The sequence below is a fragment of the Miniopterus natalensis genome, chromosome 2 (genome assembly GCF_054644295.1).
Source record: "Miniopterus natalensis isolate mMinNat1 chromosome 2, mMinNat1.hap1, whole genome shotgun sequence".
Lineage (NCBI taxonomy): Eukaryota > Metazoa > Chordata > Mammalia > Chiroptera > Miniopteridae > Miniopterus > Miniopterus natalensis.
The window spans coordinates 181,908,059-181,927,705 of NC_142082.1; the positions used below are offsets into that span (position 1 = coordinate 181,908,059).

The 19,647-nt window shown below is 55.4% G+C and overlaps 2 protein-coding genes across 7 annotated transcripts in view; one reads left to right on the top strand and one right to left on the bottom strand.

The window, feature by feature from the left end:
- SGSM3 (small G protein signaling modulator 3) overlaps positions 1-12,459 on the top strand; it is a 36,182-nt gene extending 23,723 nt beyond the window's left edge. For 3 of the 6 annotated variants that reach the window (XM_016205308.2, XM_087814938.1, XM_087814939.1), the window contains 19 exons: positions 248-333; positions 803-869; positions 3,605-3,813; positions 3,902-4,009; positions 4,617-4,760; positions 5,021-5,216; positions 5,561-5,706; positions 6,027-6,251; positions 6,596-6,650; positions 6,840-6,967; positions 7,081-7,236; positions 7,466-7,732; positions 7,892-8,044; positions 8,211-8,281; positions 8,395-8,443; positions 8,521-8,606; positions 8,849-8,971; positions 9,088-9,148; positions 9,376-9,894. In XM_016205308.2, coding sequence (XP_016060794.2) covers positions 248-333; positions 803-869; positions 3,605-3,813; positions 3,902-4,009; positions 4,617-4,760; positions 5,021-5,216; positions 5,561-5,706; positions 6,027-6,251; positions 6,596-6,650; positions 6,840-6,967; positions 7,081-7,236; positions 7,466-7,732; positions 7,892-8,044; positions 8,211-8,281; positions 8,395-8,443; positions 8,521-8,606; positions 8,849-8,971; positions 9,088-9,148; positions 9,376-9,456 — 2,411 coding nt within the window. In that variant the 3' untranslated portion in view covers positions 9,457-9,894. Of the gene's footprint in view, positions 1-247; positions 334-802; positions 870-3,604; positions 3,814-3,901; positions 4,010-4,616; positions 4,761-5,020; positions 5,217-5,560; positions 5,707-6,026; positions 6,252-6,595; positions 6,651-6,839; positions 6,968-7,080; positions 7,237-7,465; positions 7,733-7,891; positions 8,045-8,210; positions 8,282-8,394; positions 8,444-8,520; positions 8,607-8,848; positions 8,972-9,087; positions 9,149-9,375; positions 9,895-11,453 lie in introns of those variants that run through there. The other 3 variants (XR_001602610.2, XM_087814941.1, XM_087814940.1) reach the window with 3 other exon arrangements.
- MRTFA (myocardin related transcription factor A) overlaps positions 10,632-19,647 on the bottom strand; it is a 150,537-nt gene continuing 141,521 nt past the window's right edge. The window contains exons 10-15 of the mRNA XM_016205306.2: positions 18,554-18,807; positions 18,145-18,316; positions 16,059-17,075; positions 15,010-15,162; positions 14,656-14,716; positions 10,632-11,485 (exon numbers count right to left, since the gene is read on the bottom strand). Coding sequence (XP_016060792.2) covers positions 10,971-11,485; positions 14,656-14,716; positions 15,010-15,162; positions 16,059-17,075; positions 18,145-18,316; positions 18,554-18,807 — 2,172 coding nt within the window. The 3' untranslated portion in view covers positions 10,632-10,970. The remainder of the gene's footprint in view (positions 11,486-14,655; positions 14,717-15,009; positions 15,163-16,058; positions 17,076-18,144; positions 18,317-18,553; positions 18,808-19,647) is intronic.

Sequence of the window (19,647 nt, forward strand, 5' to 3'; positions counted from 1 at the left end):
GGACAGGCAAGGAGATGGAGTTTGGTGGTATTTTTAATGTGCTGGTTTTTTTCTTTTCCTTCCTCCAGAAATTTGTACATTCCTGGGTTTCTTCCTCTCCCTACCTGTCTCACTTTAGATGCTGCAGTCAGTCCCTTTATGCTGGAGCTCTTGAGGGGTAGGGGTGGGGGTGGATATCTCAACTTGAATTTTCCCTGTGTGCTCTGCATTGTCCTCACCTCCTATTCCTGGTTTTCCTTGATTTCAGGAAGCCACATACCTTCTGCTTCTGGTCCCTTCTCAGCCCTGACTCCGAGCATGTGGCCCCAGGAGATCCTAGCCAAGTACACGCAGGTATAGCAGTGATAGTAGCTAGGCACCGGTGGCTGTGATCCCAAGTTGTGGTGCTAAGGGGACCTGCCACTGCAAGCTCCCAGTGGGTGGCCACACCACCCTGTTCACACAGGGTCAGAGGCCACCATCAGAGATGACATCTTAGCTCTGTGTCCTCTGTGAATCAGTAATTAGGTTGAAGTATTATGGCACTAGGCGCTCAATATTATGGGGACACAAATGCATAAAATGTGTGATCTTATTTCGTTTGACCTGTGGGGAAAACAAAGAAAATGCCAGGAGAATTCGAGAAGGTACTGGTCCCTGTAGCTGAGTGATGAACACAGAGGCTTCAGAGGAACGGTGGCCTTTGATCTAAGTCTTGAGGGCTGGGTGGAATTTCAGCAGGCAGTATCTGGGTGGCATCTTCCAGAACCAGTGGTCCTAGACTGTAGGCTACATGACTGATTCTTCCTAATCCTGGTTCTAGAAGGAGGAGTCAGTGGAGCAACCAGAGTTCTACTATGATGAGTTCGGTTTCCGGGTGGACAAGGAAGGTGAGATTGGGCCCCTTGTGTGTAATCTTGCATGTGTTCTTGGGAAAGACTCCAGCTCCGGTGACCCTCATTATGCAGTTGACCCACGCAGTTTAGTAGACCTGCGCCATTCAAACACAGGTGGTTCAGGGGTCAACTGGCAGTTGGCAATCTGTGTATTCAGAGAGCCAACCTAAGTTATACTCGATTTTTGACCACGAGCCAGATGGTGCCCCAACCCCTGCGTTGTTTCAGGTCAGCTGTGTATGGAGATCTGTGATTATTTTTAGATTAATTTTATTAATCTTCATATGATAATAAAAGCAATGTTCTTTGTGGAGAAATTGAAAATACAGGAAAGTATAAAGATTGAAACAAATTAACCTACAATCCCACAACCTGAAGATACCTGTTAACATTTTAGTGTATCCTCCTCTGGCTTTGTGTTTATTATCAGTATATATTTATCATGTACATGTACATGTTTTGTTTTTATTTTACCCTAAAAATTTTTTTCATTTTTCAATTACAATGGATATTCAGTATTGTATTAGTTTCATGTGTACAGCATAGTGGTGGTTAAATATTTATGTAGCTTATGAAGTGATCACTGCAATAAGTCTAGTACCCACCTGGTACTGTACATAGGTATTACAATATTATTGACTGTATTCCCTGTGCTGTACTCTATATCCCCATGACTATTCTGTAACTGCCAATTTGTACTACTTTTCTTTTTTAAAAAATACTGGGGTGACATTGGTTAATAAGATTATATACATTTTGCCCTGGCTGTGCTCAGTGGTTATAGAGCATCGACCCGTAAACCCAGTCAAGGGCACGTTCCTGGGTTGCATGTTCAGTCCCTGGCTCCAGCCGGGGCGCATGCAGGAGGCAGCCAATCCATGTGTCTCTCTCTCATGGATGTTTCTCTCTCCCTCTTCTTTCCTCCCTTCCACCACTCTCTGTAAAAATCAATGGAAAAAATATCCTCAGGTGAGGGTTAACACAAAAAAATTCTATAGGTTTCAAGTGTACATTCCTTTGATACATGATCTGTATATTGCATTGTGTGCCCACCACCCAAAGTCAAATCATCTTCCATCACCATATATTTGGCCCCTTTTACCTTTTACTACCCACCCCCCACTGCCCTCATATACATGTTTGTAGGTTCTTTAAAATATGTCTTCATATATGTGCCCTGACCAGGAATCAAACTGGCAACCTCCCGGTGCATGGGACGACTCTCAACCAAGTGAGCCACACTAGCCAGGCTGCATGTTTTTATATTGTTCTTATATCAACATTATACCATGAGCATTTTTTTCTGTCAGTTAAGATCTCTTTAAAAGCATATTTTTCAGTGGCTGCATACATTATAGTGGGTTTATCATAATGTTTTTATGACCATGCTTCTGTAAGTGGGCTGTAGCCATTTCCATTATTTTCTACTATAAATACACCTGTTGGTTCCCCAGTGGGCTATTGGGAAAGCCATTTTCTAGAGCCCAGGATGGTCTGTCACCAGGATATAACTGTGACTAGAAGATTTTAATTGGTTGAAACCAGTCATTTTCAGGTCATTCATATTTCCAATTCTGCCATAAGTTGTCCTTGTTCTCTAGTTTGCAGGCAGATATTTGGAAGTGAAAGCTGGGCCTGAGAGGAATTCAGGGAACTTTCTAATATGATGGAAATAGTCTCTATCTCAATGGGGACAGTGTGTTTAAACATTTGTTTATTGATACTCACCAAATTGTACACTTAAAATTTGTGCATTTTTCTACATGTAAATTCACTAAAGATGAAGTTTTAGAAAGTTGAGGCTGAGGCTGTGGCGTTAGGATGAGTGAGGACGAGGCTCACTGTGGGGCTACCTCACACCAAGACTGGCAGGGGGCTATGAAAGCCTCCTCCACGTTGACGTGAGCATTTCAGGATGCCGACTGTTGTCCAGTCTTCACTGCTGCATCCCCAGTGCCTTGAACAGAACCGAAGGTGGTCCCAGCCTCATGGAGTTCCCCAGCAATAAACAAACAACTATATCATATGCTGGGGCAAGAAGAGCTATGAAAAAATTTGGGAACTAGAGAGGAGGGGAGGTGGATTGTATATAGGGTGGTGAAGGAAGGCTTCTCCAAGGCAGAGACATTTGATTAGACACTGGGAGGAAGGGAGGCAGTGAGTGAGTGTAGCCAAGGAAGAGGAACAAGTGCAAACGCCCTGGGAGCAGGAGTGGATTTGGTGGGGAATAGCTGGAGTGGAGAAAGCAAGGGGAAGGTGGGACAGGAGGAGGTGAGGCGGGCAGGTGGGTGGCACTAGAGGCCCTGAGCAGAGTGACATGATCTGACTTGTGTCTTCACGGGCACTCTGCTCTGTGGAGGACTGCCTTTAGGGAGGCAGGGGTGGTCATCCAGAGGCAAGGTGATGGCGTGGACGGGCAGTAGTCAGAGGTGGCGAGAGGTGAGGTGCTGCCTGTGCTGAGGGCCCAGCTGCAGTATTGACCATCGGGTAGAAGTGGAGGAGAAGCCACAGGTGGTTCCAAGGTTTAGGCTCGAGTATCGAGAATGGAGGCAGGCCGGTGGATCTGGGAGAGATCATGGGGGAAAGTGAAAAGCTCAGGTTTGCTGGTTCAAGTGCTGAGTGCTGCTGGGGCCATGGATTTCCATGGTGGATCTTGGCCCTGGACTGAAAGCCCAGACGATTTCCTTCCTCCCCACTCACCGCCCTGTCCCTGGGTACTCTCCTGGCAGAGGGTGCTGACCCTAGTTCCAGCAGGCTGCCAACTCTGTCTCTGATGGAGGACCCACCACAACGGCTGCAGTGGCAGGCCCACCTGGAGTTCACCCATAACCACGACGTGGGCGATCTCACCTGGGACAAGATTGCCGCCTCCCTGCCCCGCTCAGAGAAACTCCGCTCCCTGGTTCTGGCCGGCATCCCACACAGCATGAGGCCACAGGTGAGGCCATGGAGGCCAGACCACAAAAGTCCACAGAGGGCTCAGATGTCTCACCAAAGACTGAGTGCTTATCGGCTCCTCCCCTCAGCTGTGGATGCGGCTCTCCGGGGCCCTGCAGAAGAAGAGGAACTCTGAGCTGTCCTACCGGGAGATGGTGAAGAACAGCTCCAATGATGAGACCATTGCTGCCAAACAGGTGAGGGAGGGTGGCACAGGGACCCTTGGGAACTGTGGGTGGTCTTACAGGCAGGCAGTACTCTGCCTGGGGTTACAGGAGTCCCCTTGTTGGTTTCTCTCTGGCAGGGGTGGCCCCGGGGAGAGCACAGCAGCTGCATAGCAGACCTGGTCTGGGCATTCCTTTCACCCACAGATGTGTGCCTGGAGCATTCTGGCTCCCTGCCGAGTTCTCTGTAGACAGCAGAGAGAATTGTCAAAAAGATCATCTAACTTGGTGCACATTAGGATCACCTAGAGATTTTTTAAATACAGATTTTTCTATGCCTCGTTCCAGAGATTCTCATTCCATAGTTCTGGCCTGAAGCCCAGGAATCTGCTGGGTTTGTTTGTTTTTAAGTTCCCTGGGTGAATCTGGTAGAATCTGCTATAAACACTAGCTGGTGCTAATCCTGAAGAGAGGAGCACAAGGAATCCCCATTCTGAGAGAGAAGTCCGCCTGGGGTGTACTCTGCACAGGCGTCTCCCTGCCTCCCTCCCAGGTCTCAGGGTGTCAACAGTGTGAAGTGTGTGGGCCCACAGGCCTGCAGCTGTATCTCATAGGGTCTTGTTGATGGGGCTGCTGACAGATTGAGAAGGACCTACTCCGCACCATGCCCAGCAACGCCTGCTTTGCCAACGAGAGCAGCATCGGGGTGCCTCGCCTGCGCAGGGTTCTCCGAGCACTGGCCTGGCTCTACCCAGAGATTGGCTACTGCCAGGGCACAGGCATGGTGAGCACAGTCCGGGAAGGGGAGGAGGTGTCCCCAAGGGTGTTCTTGAGGCCCCCAGGGACAGATAATCTCACCATCCAGGGCAGTTGGACAGAAAGCAGAGGTGGAGGTGGGAGTACCCAAGGAGAGCCGTGGCTGCCAAATATGGAGGTTCTAATCCTGAGGAAGTCACGTGGTCTGTGATAATGATCCTCAGAGTGGGTCCTACTCTAATTCATGGAGACCTGGGTCGAGGCCCCTTGTCCCCTTGCCCTGGCCAGGTGGCCGCCTGCCTCCTGCTGTTCCTGGAGGAGGAGGACGCCTTCTGGATGATGTGCGCCATCATCGAGGACCTGCTCCCTGCCTCCTACTTCAGTACCACCCTGCTGGGCGTCCAGACAGACCAGCGGGTCCTGCGCCACCTTATTGTCCAGTACCTGCCCCGCTTGGACAAGCTGCTCCAGGAGCATGACATCGGTAAGGGCTGCCCATCCTCTTCCCTGGGGTTGAAGGGTTGGATCGGTCCTGCAGCTCTGACTCAGATACTGTAGACCTGAGGCTTCCTGACAGCCCGCAGGGGACGTGGCAGCTGGCCACCTTGGGGGGAAGGAGCTCCTCTGATGATGACTGATCGTGGACATGGCGCAGTCTTCATTGCTCTTGTTCTCCAGCGCCGTAACCCCCGTCTCCTCCCTCCCCTTGGAGCAGGGCAGGCCTCTTGCTTTTTGGGAGGCACTTTTCACCTCTTCCCCAGCTCCTGTGCCTGGGGGTCCCCTTCTCTCAGACTGTTTCATGGCACTGTCCCTGGTCTGTGTCCACAGAGCTGTCCCTGATCACGCTGCACTGGTTCCTCACGGCCTTTGCCAGTGTGGTGCACATCAAGCTTCTGCTGCGCCTCTGGGACCTGTTCTTCTATGAGGGCTCTCTGGTGCTCTTCCAGACCACGCTGGGCATGCTGCGCCTCAAGGTGCCACTGCAGTCCCGTCCCACCCGGGGCACGCTGCCCAGCTTCCCAGCTGAAGATTAGGAAGGAGTTCATGTGCCAGACGCAGCTGTCTTTGTGCCCCTCCTCCAGGGGATGCAGTAGGGTCCAGGCTTCAGTATTGTGTAGCCTGAGCACTAGCCCCTCCTGAGTCCCGGGGGGGGGGGGGGGGAGTCTCCTGGGGCCACAGACTCCGTTGCTCAGCTGATCATCCAGGAAAGTCACACATGCCTGGGAATGGTGATTGGCGTCAGCTCGTGGACCTGGAGCCAGGCAGTGACTCCCCTCTCCCCCCCGTGGCCCAGGAGGAGGAGCTGATCCAGTCAGAAAACTCGGCCTCCATCTTCAACACGCTGTCGGACATACCCTCACAGATTGAGGACGCGGAGCTGCTGCTGGGGGAGGCCATGCGGCTGGCCGGCTCCCTCACTGACGTAGCTGTGGAGACCCAGCGCCGCAAGCACCTGGCCTACCTCATTGCAGACCAGGGCCAGCTCCTGGGGACCAGCACCACCACCAACCTCTCTCAGGTGGGCCTGTGAGGGAGGAGGCCCCGCTTCACCCACAGCCTGGAGGTCCTCTGAGAAAACCCAGAGTGAGAGCCCTTCCCTGCTGTGCCGCCCCCTCCCCAGCCCAGCACCCAGGGCTAGGCACAGCCTGGCAGGCCACAGCTGTGGAGTGGCACGCCCAGTTTGGGTGTAGGACAGACTCAGCTTTGAACTGACAGTACATTTCTGACCCTGAGCTGGCCTTAGAGGCCATTTCCCATGAGGTAGTACACACAGGAGGCCTTGAGCAGCCCCATGAGAGGGCTCTGTTCCCTTTCTCCGGTACTGAGATTCCCTCTGCTGCTGACCGGCTCTCCTGCCTGCAGGTGGTTCGTCGCAGGACCCAGAGGAGGAAGTCTGGTTTCACCTCCCTGCTCTTTGGTGAGTACTGGGCTCAGTTCAATAGCTCCCTCCCCACCAGCTGTCTAATCTCTTAGAGCCTTGGGGGGGGGGGGATGTGAAGACCAGGAGGCGTCTGTCTCCTCCTCACACCCCAGGGTGGAGTTTCCTTGGTGTTGGGAAGGGGGCCAGGCAGGAGCCATGGCTGTCATAGCTCTTTGGACCTCTCAGGGGAGGTCGACCTAGAGGCGCTCAAGGCCAAGAACATCAAGCAAACCGAACTGGTGGCTGACCTCCGGGAAGCCATCCTGCGAGTGGCACGCCATTTCCAGTGCACTGACCCCAAAAACTGTAATGTGGTGAGTCGCGGGCTCCCAGTCCTGGGCTCAATGGTTCAACTTAGGGGGCCTCTCCTTTCCCAGTCCTGTCCTGAGGCACCTTTCCTTGATGGGCCTTTCCACTTCTCTGGCAGGAGCTGACCCCAGACTACAGTATGGAGAGCCACCAGCGGGACCACGAGAACTACGTGGCCTGCTCACGCAGCCACCGGCGCCGGGCCAAGGCCCTGCTAGACTTTGAGCGACATGACGATGATGAGCTGGGCTTCCGCAAGAATGACATCATCACGGTGCGTGGGGTGAGGCTCAGGAGGTGGGTGCTCAGAGGCAGGTGGAACCTGGTTGCTGGGAGCAGGTGCCTTTGGTCCTGACACCTGCTGGCTGCCACAGCCAGGTTATTCACCCCCATCCAAGCCCTCTCCCTGCCCAGAATTTCCATCCGCCTGGCTGAGGAGGACACCAGTGTGCGAGGCGCTGGGCTCAGGCAACCAAAGCTTTGCCTCCTCTTTTCCTCTGCAGATCATCTCTCAGAAGGACGAGCACTGCTGGGTGGGGGAGCTGAATGGCCTGAGAGGTGAGGCCTTAGTCTGGACTCCAGCTGGGGGAGGTGGGTTGGTCACTCCGCTGCATCACTCCTGCTTCCTCCAGCCAGCAACTGGGCTGAGCCTGTCCTCAGCCCCATGGGGGGGAAGTGTGGGGACACCAGGCTTCTCACAGGACCCTGCCTCTCCCACAGGCTGGTTTCCAGCTAAGTTTGTGGAAGTCCTAGATGAGCGGAGCAAAGAGGTAAGTGGGGCACAGGGCAGGGTTGCCCTGGGAGCTGCTGCTTCCACCCTGGCAAGGCCTGCATCCTGAGCGAGTTCTGGCTTTGGCAGTAGATGTGAAGACAGGGAGGGTGACTGGCTACAGGCATGGGGCTTCTTAGACCCTGTCCCCCACCAACAGTACTCCATCGCGGGGGATGACACTGTGACAGAGGGGGTCACGGACCTTGTGCGAGGGACCCTCTGCCCAGCCCTCAAAGCCCTGTTTGAACACGGCCTGAAGAAGCCATCCCTGCTTGGGGGCGCCTGCCACCCCTGGCTGTTTATCGAGGAGGTGAGTCAGTGGCTGGACCCATGTCCCCTACAGTCCTTTTCCATAAGCCCCTGGGCTCTGTGGAGCTGGCGGCAGGAGCTCATGGGGTGATGTGCACTTAATTGGATCCTATAGCTTTGACCTGGGACCTACCCCGTTGTCCCTGACATTTCCCCCCTGCCCCTAGGCAGCAGGCCGGGAGGTGGAGAGAGACTTCGACTCAGTATATTCTCGCCTAGTGCTGTGTAAGACATACAGGTAACCAGGCACCAGTCCCCCACCCTGGCAGCCTCATGGGGGGAAAGAGGAGCCCGAGCCTGCCCATCTGGCAGCACTGGCATCTTCGGTTCCACCCCCCCCCCCTTCCCCAGGTTGGATGAAGATGGCAAAGTTCTGACCCCGGAGGAGCTGCTCTATCGGGTAGGCAGGGCCATGGGTGGGGTCTGGTTCCTGGGCTGGCCTCTGGGGATGTCTGAGTGACAGCTGTGTCCTCCCAGGCTGTGCAGTCTGTGAATGTGACCCATGACGCTGCACACGCGCAAATGGATGTCAAGCTCCGCTCTCTTATCTGTGTGGGGCTCAAGTGAGTGTGCCTGATCAGTGAAGGGGCTCCCCAGAAATAAGTCTGCCGCCGCAAACTAGGGAGGGGGCACCTGCCTGAGAGGCCTTGGGCATTTGTGAGGCTCAGGCCTGGGTGAAAGATGTTTCTGGGTTTGCCACCCGGGGTGGGAGGAGTGGTTTACAGAGGGACAAATATCCCCAAGACAAGCTCAGAATGTGCTCAGGAAATCCTGCAGATGGTCCACTTCTCCCTCCTGTCCCCAGTGAGCAGGTCCTACACCTGTGGCTGGAGGTGCTCTGCTCTAGCCTGCCAACCGTGGAAAAGTGGTACCAGCCCTGGTCCTTCCTGCGCAGCCCTGGCTGGGTCCAGATCAAGTGTGAGCTCCGGTGAGGACCCGCTCTGGTGCTGGGTTTCTGGAGCCCAGGCCCAGTGGCCCTGGGAGTAGGGGGACGGAAAGAGCCAACCTGAGGGTGACTGACAGCCTCCCTTTCCTCCCCTCCAGTGTCCTCTGCTGCTTTGCCTTCAGCCTCTCCCAGGACTGGGAACTTCCTGTGAAGAGAGAGGTAGGTGGTTGGGGTTGGTCCTTAGCCCAGCAACCTGCCTTCCTCCTGAAGGGGCTGTGGTGGGTGCGCTGGCAGATCAGTCCAAACATTTCCTGTTGTGGCCAAGGCAGGGCCCCGTGGTGGTATCGCCTGAGTGCTGGCACCACCTCTAAGAACCAGTCTGGCCCCTGCCATCTTGGGCTTCCTTGCTGTGTGCCCATGACAGTGAGGGGCTGTCCTGTGTGCAGGAGGAGAAGAAGCCCCTGAAGGAGGGTGTCCAGGACATGCTGGTGAAGCACCACCTTTTCAGCTGGGACATAGATGGGTGATGCTCTTCCTCCAGTGGCCACCACACCCAGGCCTCTCCCAACCCATCAGCTACCAGAGCAGCTGCTTCCTTAAGAAGAGAACAGTTTTGGGATGGGGCTGAGGTGGCCCAGGCCTAACCCAAGCTACGGGACCAAGGGAAGAAGACACTGGAGCTTTGGCCAGGCACCGTGGTAGGGAGATTGGGGACACCACCCTGGGTGTTGCCAAGCGTGACTAGAGGGCAGTGGGTGGCAGGAGCAGAAGGTGGGGGCCTAGCTCAGTCTGTTCATCCCAGTGTCTTTCTGGAGGCTCTGGGCCTCAATTTCACTACTTGTACTGACCAAAAACCTCGTGAGGAGGTAGAGAGCCACCTCTGTCAGTTTTTGCTCAGGAAGGGAATGTGGGTGGCTAAGGGCTCCTTGACGTCTTTGGTTTGTAAATAAATTATCTTTAAGAAAGCGCCTTGTCTTCAGTCCAGTCGGGGCCATAGAACGGTATGGCCTGGAATAGACAGCTGGCTGGGCAGGTGGGGTTATGGTGTGGCCCCCAGATGCTGAAAACGCCTAGGGCCCAGCCACACCACCCACCTCTCCACAGATTGAATAAGAGGAATTAACAAGCTGGTGTTTTTGCTTTTATTTTAAAAAGTTCACACAGCTTCCCCACCCCTGTCCCAGCACTGGTTTTGGTGCCCTCCCCTTTCCCTAAACCCCTATAACAACAGTGACAGGCCAGAAGGGAGGCCAGGCCCCGGGACGGAAGGGCCACATCTGGCCCCACTATGGGGCTAATGCCCCTCCTGTCCCAGGGCCGTGGTGGCTGCAGTGAGGCAGCAGGACGGAATGTGGGCAGGTGGCCAAGATGCACCTCTGCCCTTGTGGCACTGATTATGAGCAGGACAGGTGGGGTACAGGATGTGATGGGGTGTCTACATGTCAAACATGGTGAGGGGTAGAGCTGGGGACTCCAGACCCTTCTATATGTGCACAGTAGGATGGGAGAGTGCTGTATCCACCTCCCAAAAAAATATATGTATATATGTATGGCGATATATAATATAGAGGTATATACACCTGTACAGAACATGTCTGCCACCAACCACTGCATGGTTACACTACACCAACACACTAACAGGGCAGTGCCTCCCCTCCCCACCCCCGGAAACCTGGGGTTAGCATCACGGGGGGATGGGGATGGGGAGGGAGAGGCCCAGCTTGTTTCTTTCCCTTGTAGGGAAGAGAATTCACACCTCGCCCAGCTGAGCAAACTGAAGCCAGACAGGGTACCTCCAACCTCGCAAAAGGAGGTCAAGTAGAAGCCCTGGCTGTCCGGGTCTCCAAAGCCCCGGGTGGACCCGGAGCTGTTGTTCGGCAGCTTCTCCCCCGGGCGAGCCAGGGAGGGGAAAGCAGGGCTGTGATTGTCAGGACTCACCACCACGCAGAGGAGCTGGGCCAGGCGGGAAAGAGCCGAGCTCCCTAGAGTTCCTGAGGCGCCCCAGCTTCCAGCCCCTCCGGTCCCCTGGCAAACCTGAGAGCTACAAGCAGGAATCCCAATGCAGCTGCAGGTCATGACCATCGAGGAAGTCCGTGGAGAAGAGGCTGGGGGCCGTGTTGCTGAGCGGGGCCAGGCTGAGCACGGGGCCACCTGACGACAGCTCCAGCCAGTCCATGCTGTCCAGGTGTCCATCAGCCAGGTCCAGGCCCATGTTGCCGGGCTCAGGGGCAAAGTGCAGTTCCGAGGTGTCCATGGGCGAGGGGGGGTGGTCCAGGATGGCAGAGCTGCTCAGCATCTGGCTGTGGAGGTCATCAATGAGGGAGAGGGGCTCTGGCCCCTCGTGTCCGCCGGTCAGCAGGGGTAGCCCAGTACTGCTCTCCAGGAAGTCCTCCAGGCGCCCAGGGAGGGCAGGTGAGGTCGATGGAGGCAGGGCAGCCTGGGGAAGCTCAGCAGGGGGTGGGGACTGTGTGGCCAGGGGCGACCCGCAGGCTGCTGTCAAGGGGGGCTTCTCTTTCCCTGGCAGGGATGGTGGCTCCTTGAAATCTGCTGAAATTTCTGCCAGTCAAGAAAGTGGATGTCAGAAACCAGGTCTGAATAGGACCTAAAGTTGGACTCGACCTTACACCAAGTACAAAAATTAACTCAAAGTGGGTCAAAGATCTAAATTTAGGAGCTAAAACTACCAAACTCATAGAAGAAAACACAGGGGCGGGGGGGGTGTATTCATGACATTGGATTTGGTAGTGATTTATGGCAACAAAAGAAAAAAATTGTACTACAGTAATATTTAAAACATGCATCAAAGGACACTATTGAGAGAGTGAAAAGACAACTCATGGAATTGGGAGAAAATATTTGCAAATCATATCTGATACGAGATTCATATGCATAACAAAGAACTACAGCGCAACAAAACCCAACTGAGAAAGGACTCATGTCGACACTTCTCCAACAGAAGATGCACATGAAAGATGCTCGACATCACTAGTCATCAGGGAAATGCAAATCAGAACCACAGTGAGGTACCGCTTCACACACCCACCGGGAAGGCTGCAGCCGAGTGCAGTACGAGGAATCTGAAGCCCTGTGCACGGCTGGTGTGCATGACAAGGTGCAGCTGCTGGGGAAAAGTTTTGTGGTTCCTCAAAAAGGTAAATATAGAAACGCTTATGACCCAGCAACCCCACTTCTGGGGATACACCTCGAAGTAAAAAGCGGGGACTGAGACCTGTCCACCCATGTGCACAGCAGCACTACTCAGGGCAGCCAAGAGGTGGAACAACCTGGGTGTCCATCGGTGGGTGACCAGATCAACACAATGTGGTGCGCCCATTCGATTTAGTAGTAGTCAGCCATGAAGAGGAAATCCCGACACATGCTACAGTGTGTGGGAACCTTGAGGACACTATGCTAAGTGAAATAACCAGAAACAAAAGGGACAAATACTGTAAGATTCTACTTACAGGAGGTCCCTAGGGGAATGAAAGCCATGGAGACAGACCGGAAGAGCAGGACAGAGGTTACCAGGGACGGGGGAGGAAGGCATGCAGTTACTGTGAAATGGGTAAGCACGTGTCGGGACAGGATGATGAAGCTCTAGACGTGAATAGTGATGGTTGCACAACACTAAATGGACTTAATGCTACAAACTCGTACATTTAAAATGGATAGAATGGCAAATTTTATGTATATTTTACAATAAATAAAAATTATGCAGCCCAGCCAGGCATGGCTCAGCGGTTGAGCATCGACCTAGGATCCAGGAGATCGCGGTTTGATTCCCGTTCAGGGCACATGCCCGGGTTGCGGGCTCGATCCCGTCGGGGGCGTGCAGGAGGCAGCCGATCAATGACTCTCTTTCATCACTGATATTTCTCTCTCCCTCCCTCCTCTCCCTTCCTCTCTCTGAAACCAATAAAGATATATTTAAAAAATAAAATAATGCAGAAACCAAGCTTGCTCCCTGACCCTCTAGGTCCTGTCCTACCCACTCAGCTCCAGTCCCAGCTGGACACTGCTCTCACCAGATAACCAGCTCCCTCTGAATAAGCCTGTCAACCTGCCCAACTGCCACCGCTGAGGATGTTGCTGCCCTACCCACCAAATTCAAATGTTCTCTCCTGGAATCCTTGCCACCGCCTCTCTGGCCACTTCTGTGTTCCTTTGGGTGTAGGCAGCTCTCCCCTCTCTCTGCCATCTCTTCAATGCCGGAGCTCAAGGCCTGTTCCCTCTCCACTTCCTGCATAATCTCTGTTCCTGGACTGCCTCATCCCTCCTAGTTTCAGTTCCTGTCTGGACACCAGGAACTCCTGAAGTTCACACCCAGGTCTCTCCAACTGCCCCAGAGTACCTCCTAACCCAGCAGCGTCACTGCCACCTGCCCTGGTCAGAAATGCACCTCAGGTGCCACTGCAGACCCTGGCATCCAGGGAGTCTCCCTAAGATCACAATCAGTGACCTCAAGAGGAACGTCAGCATTTGAGCTCTTTTTACTTAAAAAAGTTGAGATAAAATTCACTATTTTAAAGTGTATGATTCCATAGCTGGGCTCTCACTTTACCATCTCACTTAACCCTCTCCCTACTGACAATTAATGCAATTAAAAGAGAACTTCTCCACACACTGCCTTATTTCCTGCTGCCACCAAAATCCCCAAGCTCCAACCAGAAGCTGACCGGTGCCCTCCCTGCATTCAGGTGTCCCCCACCCCCACCCCACCAGGACGACAGACTGGCATGCAAACACGCTGTCCTTTGCTCTCCTTTGCACGAAGCCCTCTGCAGAGGGCTCTCCAGACCTGCTGTTTCCCACACCTCCCAGTTCCTTTTCAACGTACTTAAGCAGGCACTTAACACCCTGGCTGAGGTCACCAACGGCCACCAGATCTTGGTCCCCCCATCTTCCTAGACCGCCCATCTGTGTTCCCAGCTCCACCTCGTTCTCTCTGTTCACCAGCCCCATGGCTCTGACTGCCAATCTAGACACCAACTCCCCAAGTACTACCTTCAGCCCAGATCTCACCTGGGCTGTCTGCATGACTTGTTTCGGGACATACTTGGCTGCCTTCTTATCCTCTGCCACACTTCTAATCCACAAGGAAATAAAAATGGCGCTCTCCAAAATACACCCAAACTCCAGAATTCTCTGCTTCACAGCTACCTCCCAGCCCCCGCCCCCTGGCCTGGATCACTACAGTGGTCTCCTTGCTCCTGCCCTTCCAGCTGAACAATCTGCCCAAAGCTCTGCAGCAGATTCTGGCGCCTGGATCCAGAGTCAAAGCCCCTCTACCCTGCACCCACGAGGCCTCAAGATCTGCCCCTGCCCTGACTTCTGACTACTGTGCCTGCTCACCACCCACCCACCGCTCACTGAGACTCTTCCCTCCTTTTCATAGCACTTGTTCCTAACATGATATAATTGATTTGTTCTGTCATTTACCACCCCCACAAAGGCATTCACTATTTTGCTCATTGCTACGTCCCAGGGCTGCAAGGACAGTGCCTGCCAGGCAGTGGGTGCTGGGTAAAACCAAAGTGTGCTGAGGCTACAGCTCCCTCCCCCGGGTGCCGGAGGGTACGGGTCTCAGCCCTTGCTATATCCAAAGTACAAGGCCTATGGCCTGTTAAGTGTTCAATAACCAAACAAAAGAGCAGCAGATCGACCCACTGAGGGCTGGAGATGACCTACAGAGAAAGGAGGAGGCTGGGGAGCACTAGGGGCTTTACCTCCACTCTGAATAAGAATGTCAAACAGGTCATCCATCTGTTGGCTGGAGGAACCATTTTCCTATGGGAGAAAAATAGGAAAAAAACAAGAAAAATCAACAACAGGAGGCCCCTGGCTGGGCCCAGGGCAGGCCCCCTTCCCTTCTGCCCGAGCCAGCAACCAGGCCCAGAAGGCCCGCCGCCGAGGCTCAGGCTCCGGAACACGCTCTCCCCATCAGACCAGGCCCTGGCACACCAGCCCGGAGTTGCCCCTCCCCACACAAGCCGAGCCGCTAACCTTACCAGGCTGGCTCCTGCCCGCCCCCATCTTCCACCAGTCTAGGCACCGCCCAACCTGGCCAGGCCTCAGTCTACCTTCTGTCTGGGCTGCTGGTTCACGGCTTCCTCATAGCCGGGCGGCTCCTTTTTCAGCAGAGACGAGGAGGTCCCAAAGGGGGGCTGTGGCGAGTGCTCCACGTCCATCTGGGCTGGTGGGCCAGGGTCTGGAGAACCAGGCTGGGACAAGGGCTGGACAGAACAGTGAGAGCTGTGACTGGCGTACGGGAAACAGCCTCAGGGCCCTGCACACTCAAGGAGCACATGGGGGTGCCTACCATCTAGGCCAGGCCAACTTGGCCAGCTGCACTGGCTTTTGGGAAGCTTTCATGGAAGCCATTGGGGAAGAAGGAATAAGAGTTGAGGGAGGCCCTGACCTCTGACCCTGCAGAGGGAGGGGTAGGCAAGGGGTTTGGTACAAGCCACATGGGAGAGAGCAAGGGGCTCTGCGCTGATTGCTCCTCTCCTTTCTGTTTGAGGTTGCTCAGGGCTCTTGTCTCCCATCTTGAGGTGCCTGGTTCCCGTCACTGTCCCCTCTACCATGGAGTTGTGCAGGGCTGAGAGGCCACACAAAGCCTAAAGCAGGCTGGGTGAAGGGTCTGGGCTGTGAACATGGCATCAGCAGGGAGTCAGCTGCCAATGACACCGTGGTGTGGGGCAGCTGGCCTCTCCAAGGGGGAGAGAGGAGCAAAGATCACACCAGGCTCAGCCGAGCGGCCCCCAAGCCAGATCCCGGGGCGAGAGAATTGAGCCTCTCCCTGACCCTCACCTGGGGCCCCATCCCATGCCCACAGAGCAGAGGCAGAGGTGAGCCCAGGCCTGGGTGGGGGTTGCTCAAGAGCCCTCTGATAATGGCCGGAGGAGATGGGCAGTTACTTAACTGTAACTGGGCAGGCCCCTTAACTGTCCCAGGTATTAGTGCCTCCTTGGTGGACATAGGATTGGAGGTCCCTCAGTTTGGCAGGTTGAAGGGAAAATTAAGGGAAGCAAGCCTAACCTGTCATGCCATGGGGGCTCCCAGTAAACAAGGGGTGTCATTAGAAGTACCATCACACACTACTGTGTCCCCTGCCCCCCCCCCCAGGTACCTGCTGGGGGCTCCCACTGGCCAAGCCAGGGCTGTCTGCATTCTTATTGGTCACGGTGAGGACAAGATGGGTCCCTGTGGAGTCAGTGATGACAGTGGGAGGTGTGACCCCTTTGATGAGGCTAGAGCCCTGTGGGCCCAGAAGCAGCTGGGGTGTGGGGGCTGGCTCCAGCTCAGGCAGCATGGCTTCCTGCTTCACCACCACCGAAGGGGGCACCAGGGCACAAGTGTCTATGTGGTGGGCAGTGGGGGCTGCCAGGCTGGGACTGAAGGGATGGGCAGGGCCCAGGGGCTGCTGGCTCAACTGGCAGCTGGAAAAGCTGTTCTCTTGCTTCACAGGGACACCAAGAGGCGCAGGGGATGGGGTAGGGGCCGGCGTGGGCTGCTGGGCTCGCTTCTCCTGCTCCAGCTGCAGCCTGAGCCACTCCACCAGCTGCTGCTTCTGCCGGAGCATGCGGGTCAGTTCCTCGATCTGCTTGTCCTTTTCCTGCAGCATCTGGTCCTTGTCACGCCCCTCCAGCTCTGCCCGCACCCCAGGGCTCACGCAGCAGGACCCAGCCCGGGGACCCTCCTCCTTTACAAGGATCTGTAGTGGCGAAGCCTGCAGGGTGAGCTGTGTCAGTGGTGACGTCACCATCTCGCCAAAGGTGTCCCCGGGTGTGGAGTTCTCGTCGCCCGTGCTGAGCAGCGAACGCTCTGAGGGAGTGGGAGACACGGGGGGTGTGGAGCCCGTGCTTCCAAATTTCACCACTCCATTGCTGGTCACTGTGGCCACTACCACCTCAGCTGGGGCCAGGCCTGCTGCCACCAGGGCAGGCCCCGTGCTTAGCCGGGCTGCCGGGAAGGCTACCACCACCTCGCCAGCCTTGGGCAGGATAGAGGTGGCAGCAGGGACTTTGGGGGTTCCTGGGGCAGGGCTGACTTGTTCTTGGTAAGCACGCAGACGCTCAATAAGGTCTGTCTTGGTGCCGGAGACAGGCAGTGACCGCAACTTCAGCTCTTGCTTCAGCTCTGCCACCTGCAAGGGGCGGAGAGTCAGAGCAGCAGAGGATGAAGGGAACTGGGTCCAGGCAAGAGGGCACCAGGGAAGGATGAGAGGGACAAGCTTTTTGTCTGTTAGGCCTCATATAGTCAGGCCTCATTGGCCATTTCACATACATCAACCCCCTGACCCTCCCATAGCCCTGGAGGGTGAGACACATGCCCCCCCAGGACCAGCCTCTTCCCTTTCCCCGTCCTCACCACACCAGGAGCCTGGTTAAAATGCTCCCTACCCCGTGTCTGGGCAAGACATGCTCTCAGCTGTCCCAATCCTAGCATGATGCCTGGTACTCAACACATACTTAATGAAGAGACTGGATTTTACAGGTAAGAGAATTTAGCTCACAAAAGAAAAACTTCTTTGCGATCACAGAGCTAATGAGTGGCAGAGTGAGGAGCTATGGCCAGGTCTGGGGACTCTACAGCCGGTGCCCAGATGCCATGACGAGGGCCGTGTCTCGTTGGAATCAGGCCTTGACTCAGGAGGGGCCAGCCTGGTTCAGGGGACAAATTCTTGAGGGAGAATTTGATCCACTGTATCTTCTGAATGGGGCAGAGAAAACAAGCCAGGGCCCAAACGTGACCCCTCTGTCCAAGGCCCCTGAAAGTGAGCATGGGCCACGCCCTTCTCAGGCAGACTTGGCACTTGCCCAGCAAATTCAGGGGGATTAACTGGCAGAGTGGAAAAGGTGGGGGTCTGAGGTGGATGGCCCCAAGTCTGAATCCAGGCTCTGCCACTGGCCAGAACTCCATCCTGAGATGCCTTCGCCAGCTCATCCTTAAATTGGGGGAACACTTCCCATTTCCCACACTGCACCATAGAGGCTGAGGAGGGGACGAGACATACAAGGGCTAGGTAAGCCCCAAGGCCCTGGAAAGATGTTGGCTGATGCCATTCATGTTAATGACCATGACGTCAAGGCTGTCATTACGGGTTACTGGGGCCAGGCAGGCCTTGGGACAGATTCAAGGTGCCTCTGCCAGAAGAGACCTGAGCCCGTGGGCCCTGCGCTGACTGCATCCCTAACTTTGGGGTGACCACCTACCTTCATATCATCCAGGTTGGCAGGCAGGGCCCCCGGCTTGCCAGTCAGAGAGGTACTGTTCTGACGTGCCAGCCCACTGGGCCCAGGGCCGCCTGAGCTGGAGCTGGTACTGGTAGTGGAGAGGCTGCGCATCAGAGGCGCCCCACTGCTTCCCGGAGCCTCACCTGCTGGCCTGAGAAAAAGAAAAGGCAGGAATGAGCACCCACCGAGCCCCACCCCAACTCCTAGGGCTGGGTAGAGAGGGCGTGGGATGAGGGGCCTGCCCACAGGCCCTGCCCAGGACCACTCCTTCAGGCTTCAGACCAAAGGATCCTTGAAGACTGGGGTTCCCCCACCCCAGGCCTGGCATCTGCCTGTCTTGGGGGCACCCACAGGTGGGGCAGGTGGGGAGTGGGAGGTGGGCCCCTACTTTGGTGGGGCCGGCAGGATGGTCTGGTAGTTATAGTGCTGCTGCTGCTGCTGGTTGAGGATCTGCAGCTGGAGGAACAGCTGCTGCTGCTGCAGGATCTTGGCGTAGGAGGAGTCCATGGGGGGCGCGCCCTTGTCCTGCTTTTGGTCCGGGGGTATGTACTGGTGATACTTGAGCTTCTTCACCTTTGGCTTCAGCTCCTTGGCTTTCTTGCTGCGCTGCGACTTCTCACTGGCAGACTTGGGTTGGCTTTGCTGAGGGCACAGGAGACAGAGGGGCCATCAGGAGGCAGTCCTGGGCTTCTCAGAGGGAGGCCCCCAAGCCGGGAGGCTGGTGGCCATCCTACTGGAACAGAGTGGCTTCTGAGGAGGCACCCGGTTCCACTCTCTGCCTATTGGACCGTACAGCGTACCCCCTCCAAAAGCTGAGGCCTCATCAGTGCCCAGTGTCCCAAGGAGGGGCAAGGGCTGGCAGAGGGGGCAGCTTCCAGGCTGAAGGGAAAAATCAACCAGAGGTCACTGTCCTCCCCAGAAGAGTGTACATGACAAGAAGGTAAAAAAAGCTGTTTTTTGGAGCTTGTGCCGTCCACTCCAGGTACATCACAAAGACTTTGTCGTGCACACCTGCAAGAACCCTGCTGGGGCAGGAACCAGCAAGTCTACCTGAAGATGAGGAAACAGGCTCAGAGAAGTCACTTTCCCAAGTCACACAGGGATCTTGATCTCACCATGTGAAGGTGGAACCCAAACCCAGGTCTCCAGCTCTGTTCCTTCACCAAATGGGCCTCAAAGACTCCTAGCTGGTACACAGAGCCTCCCACCTGAGTGTCAGTGAGGACCCAGCAGACCAAGAAGGCCAACAGGTCATGCCCGGGAGGCCTGTGATGAGTCAGGAAGGGTGGAGCTGGTCAAGGGCAGGAGTCAGCAGGGGCAGCCAGGCAAGGCCTGTGGCGCCTATTAGTTTTTGAGCGGAGAATGCCAGAAAAAAGGGAGGAGGGTTGATGCAGGATCAGCTGGGGTCTCGACCAGGTGGCAATGGGGACTGATGCGAAGGTTTGGGTAGACAGGCTATAGGAAGAGGGGACAACAGGAGCA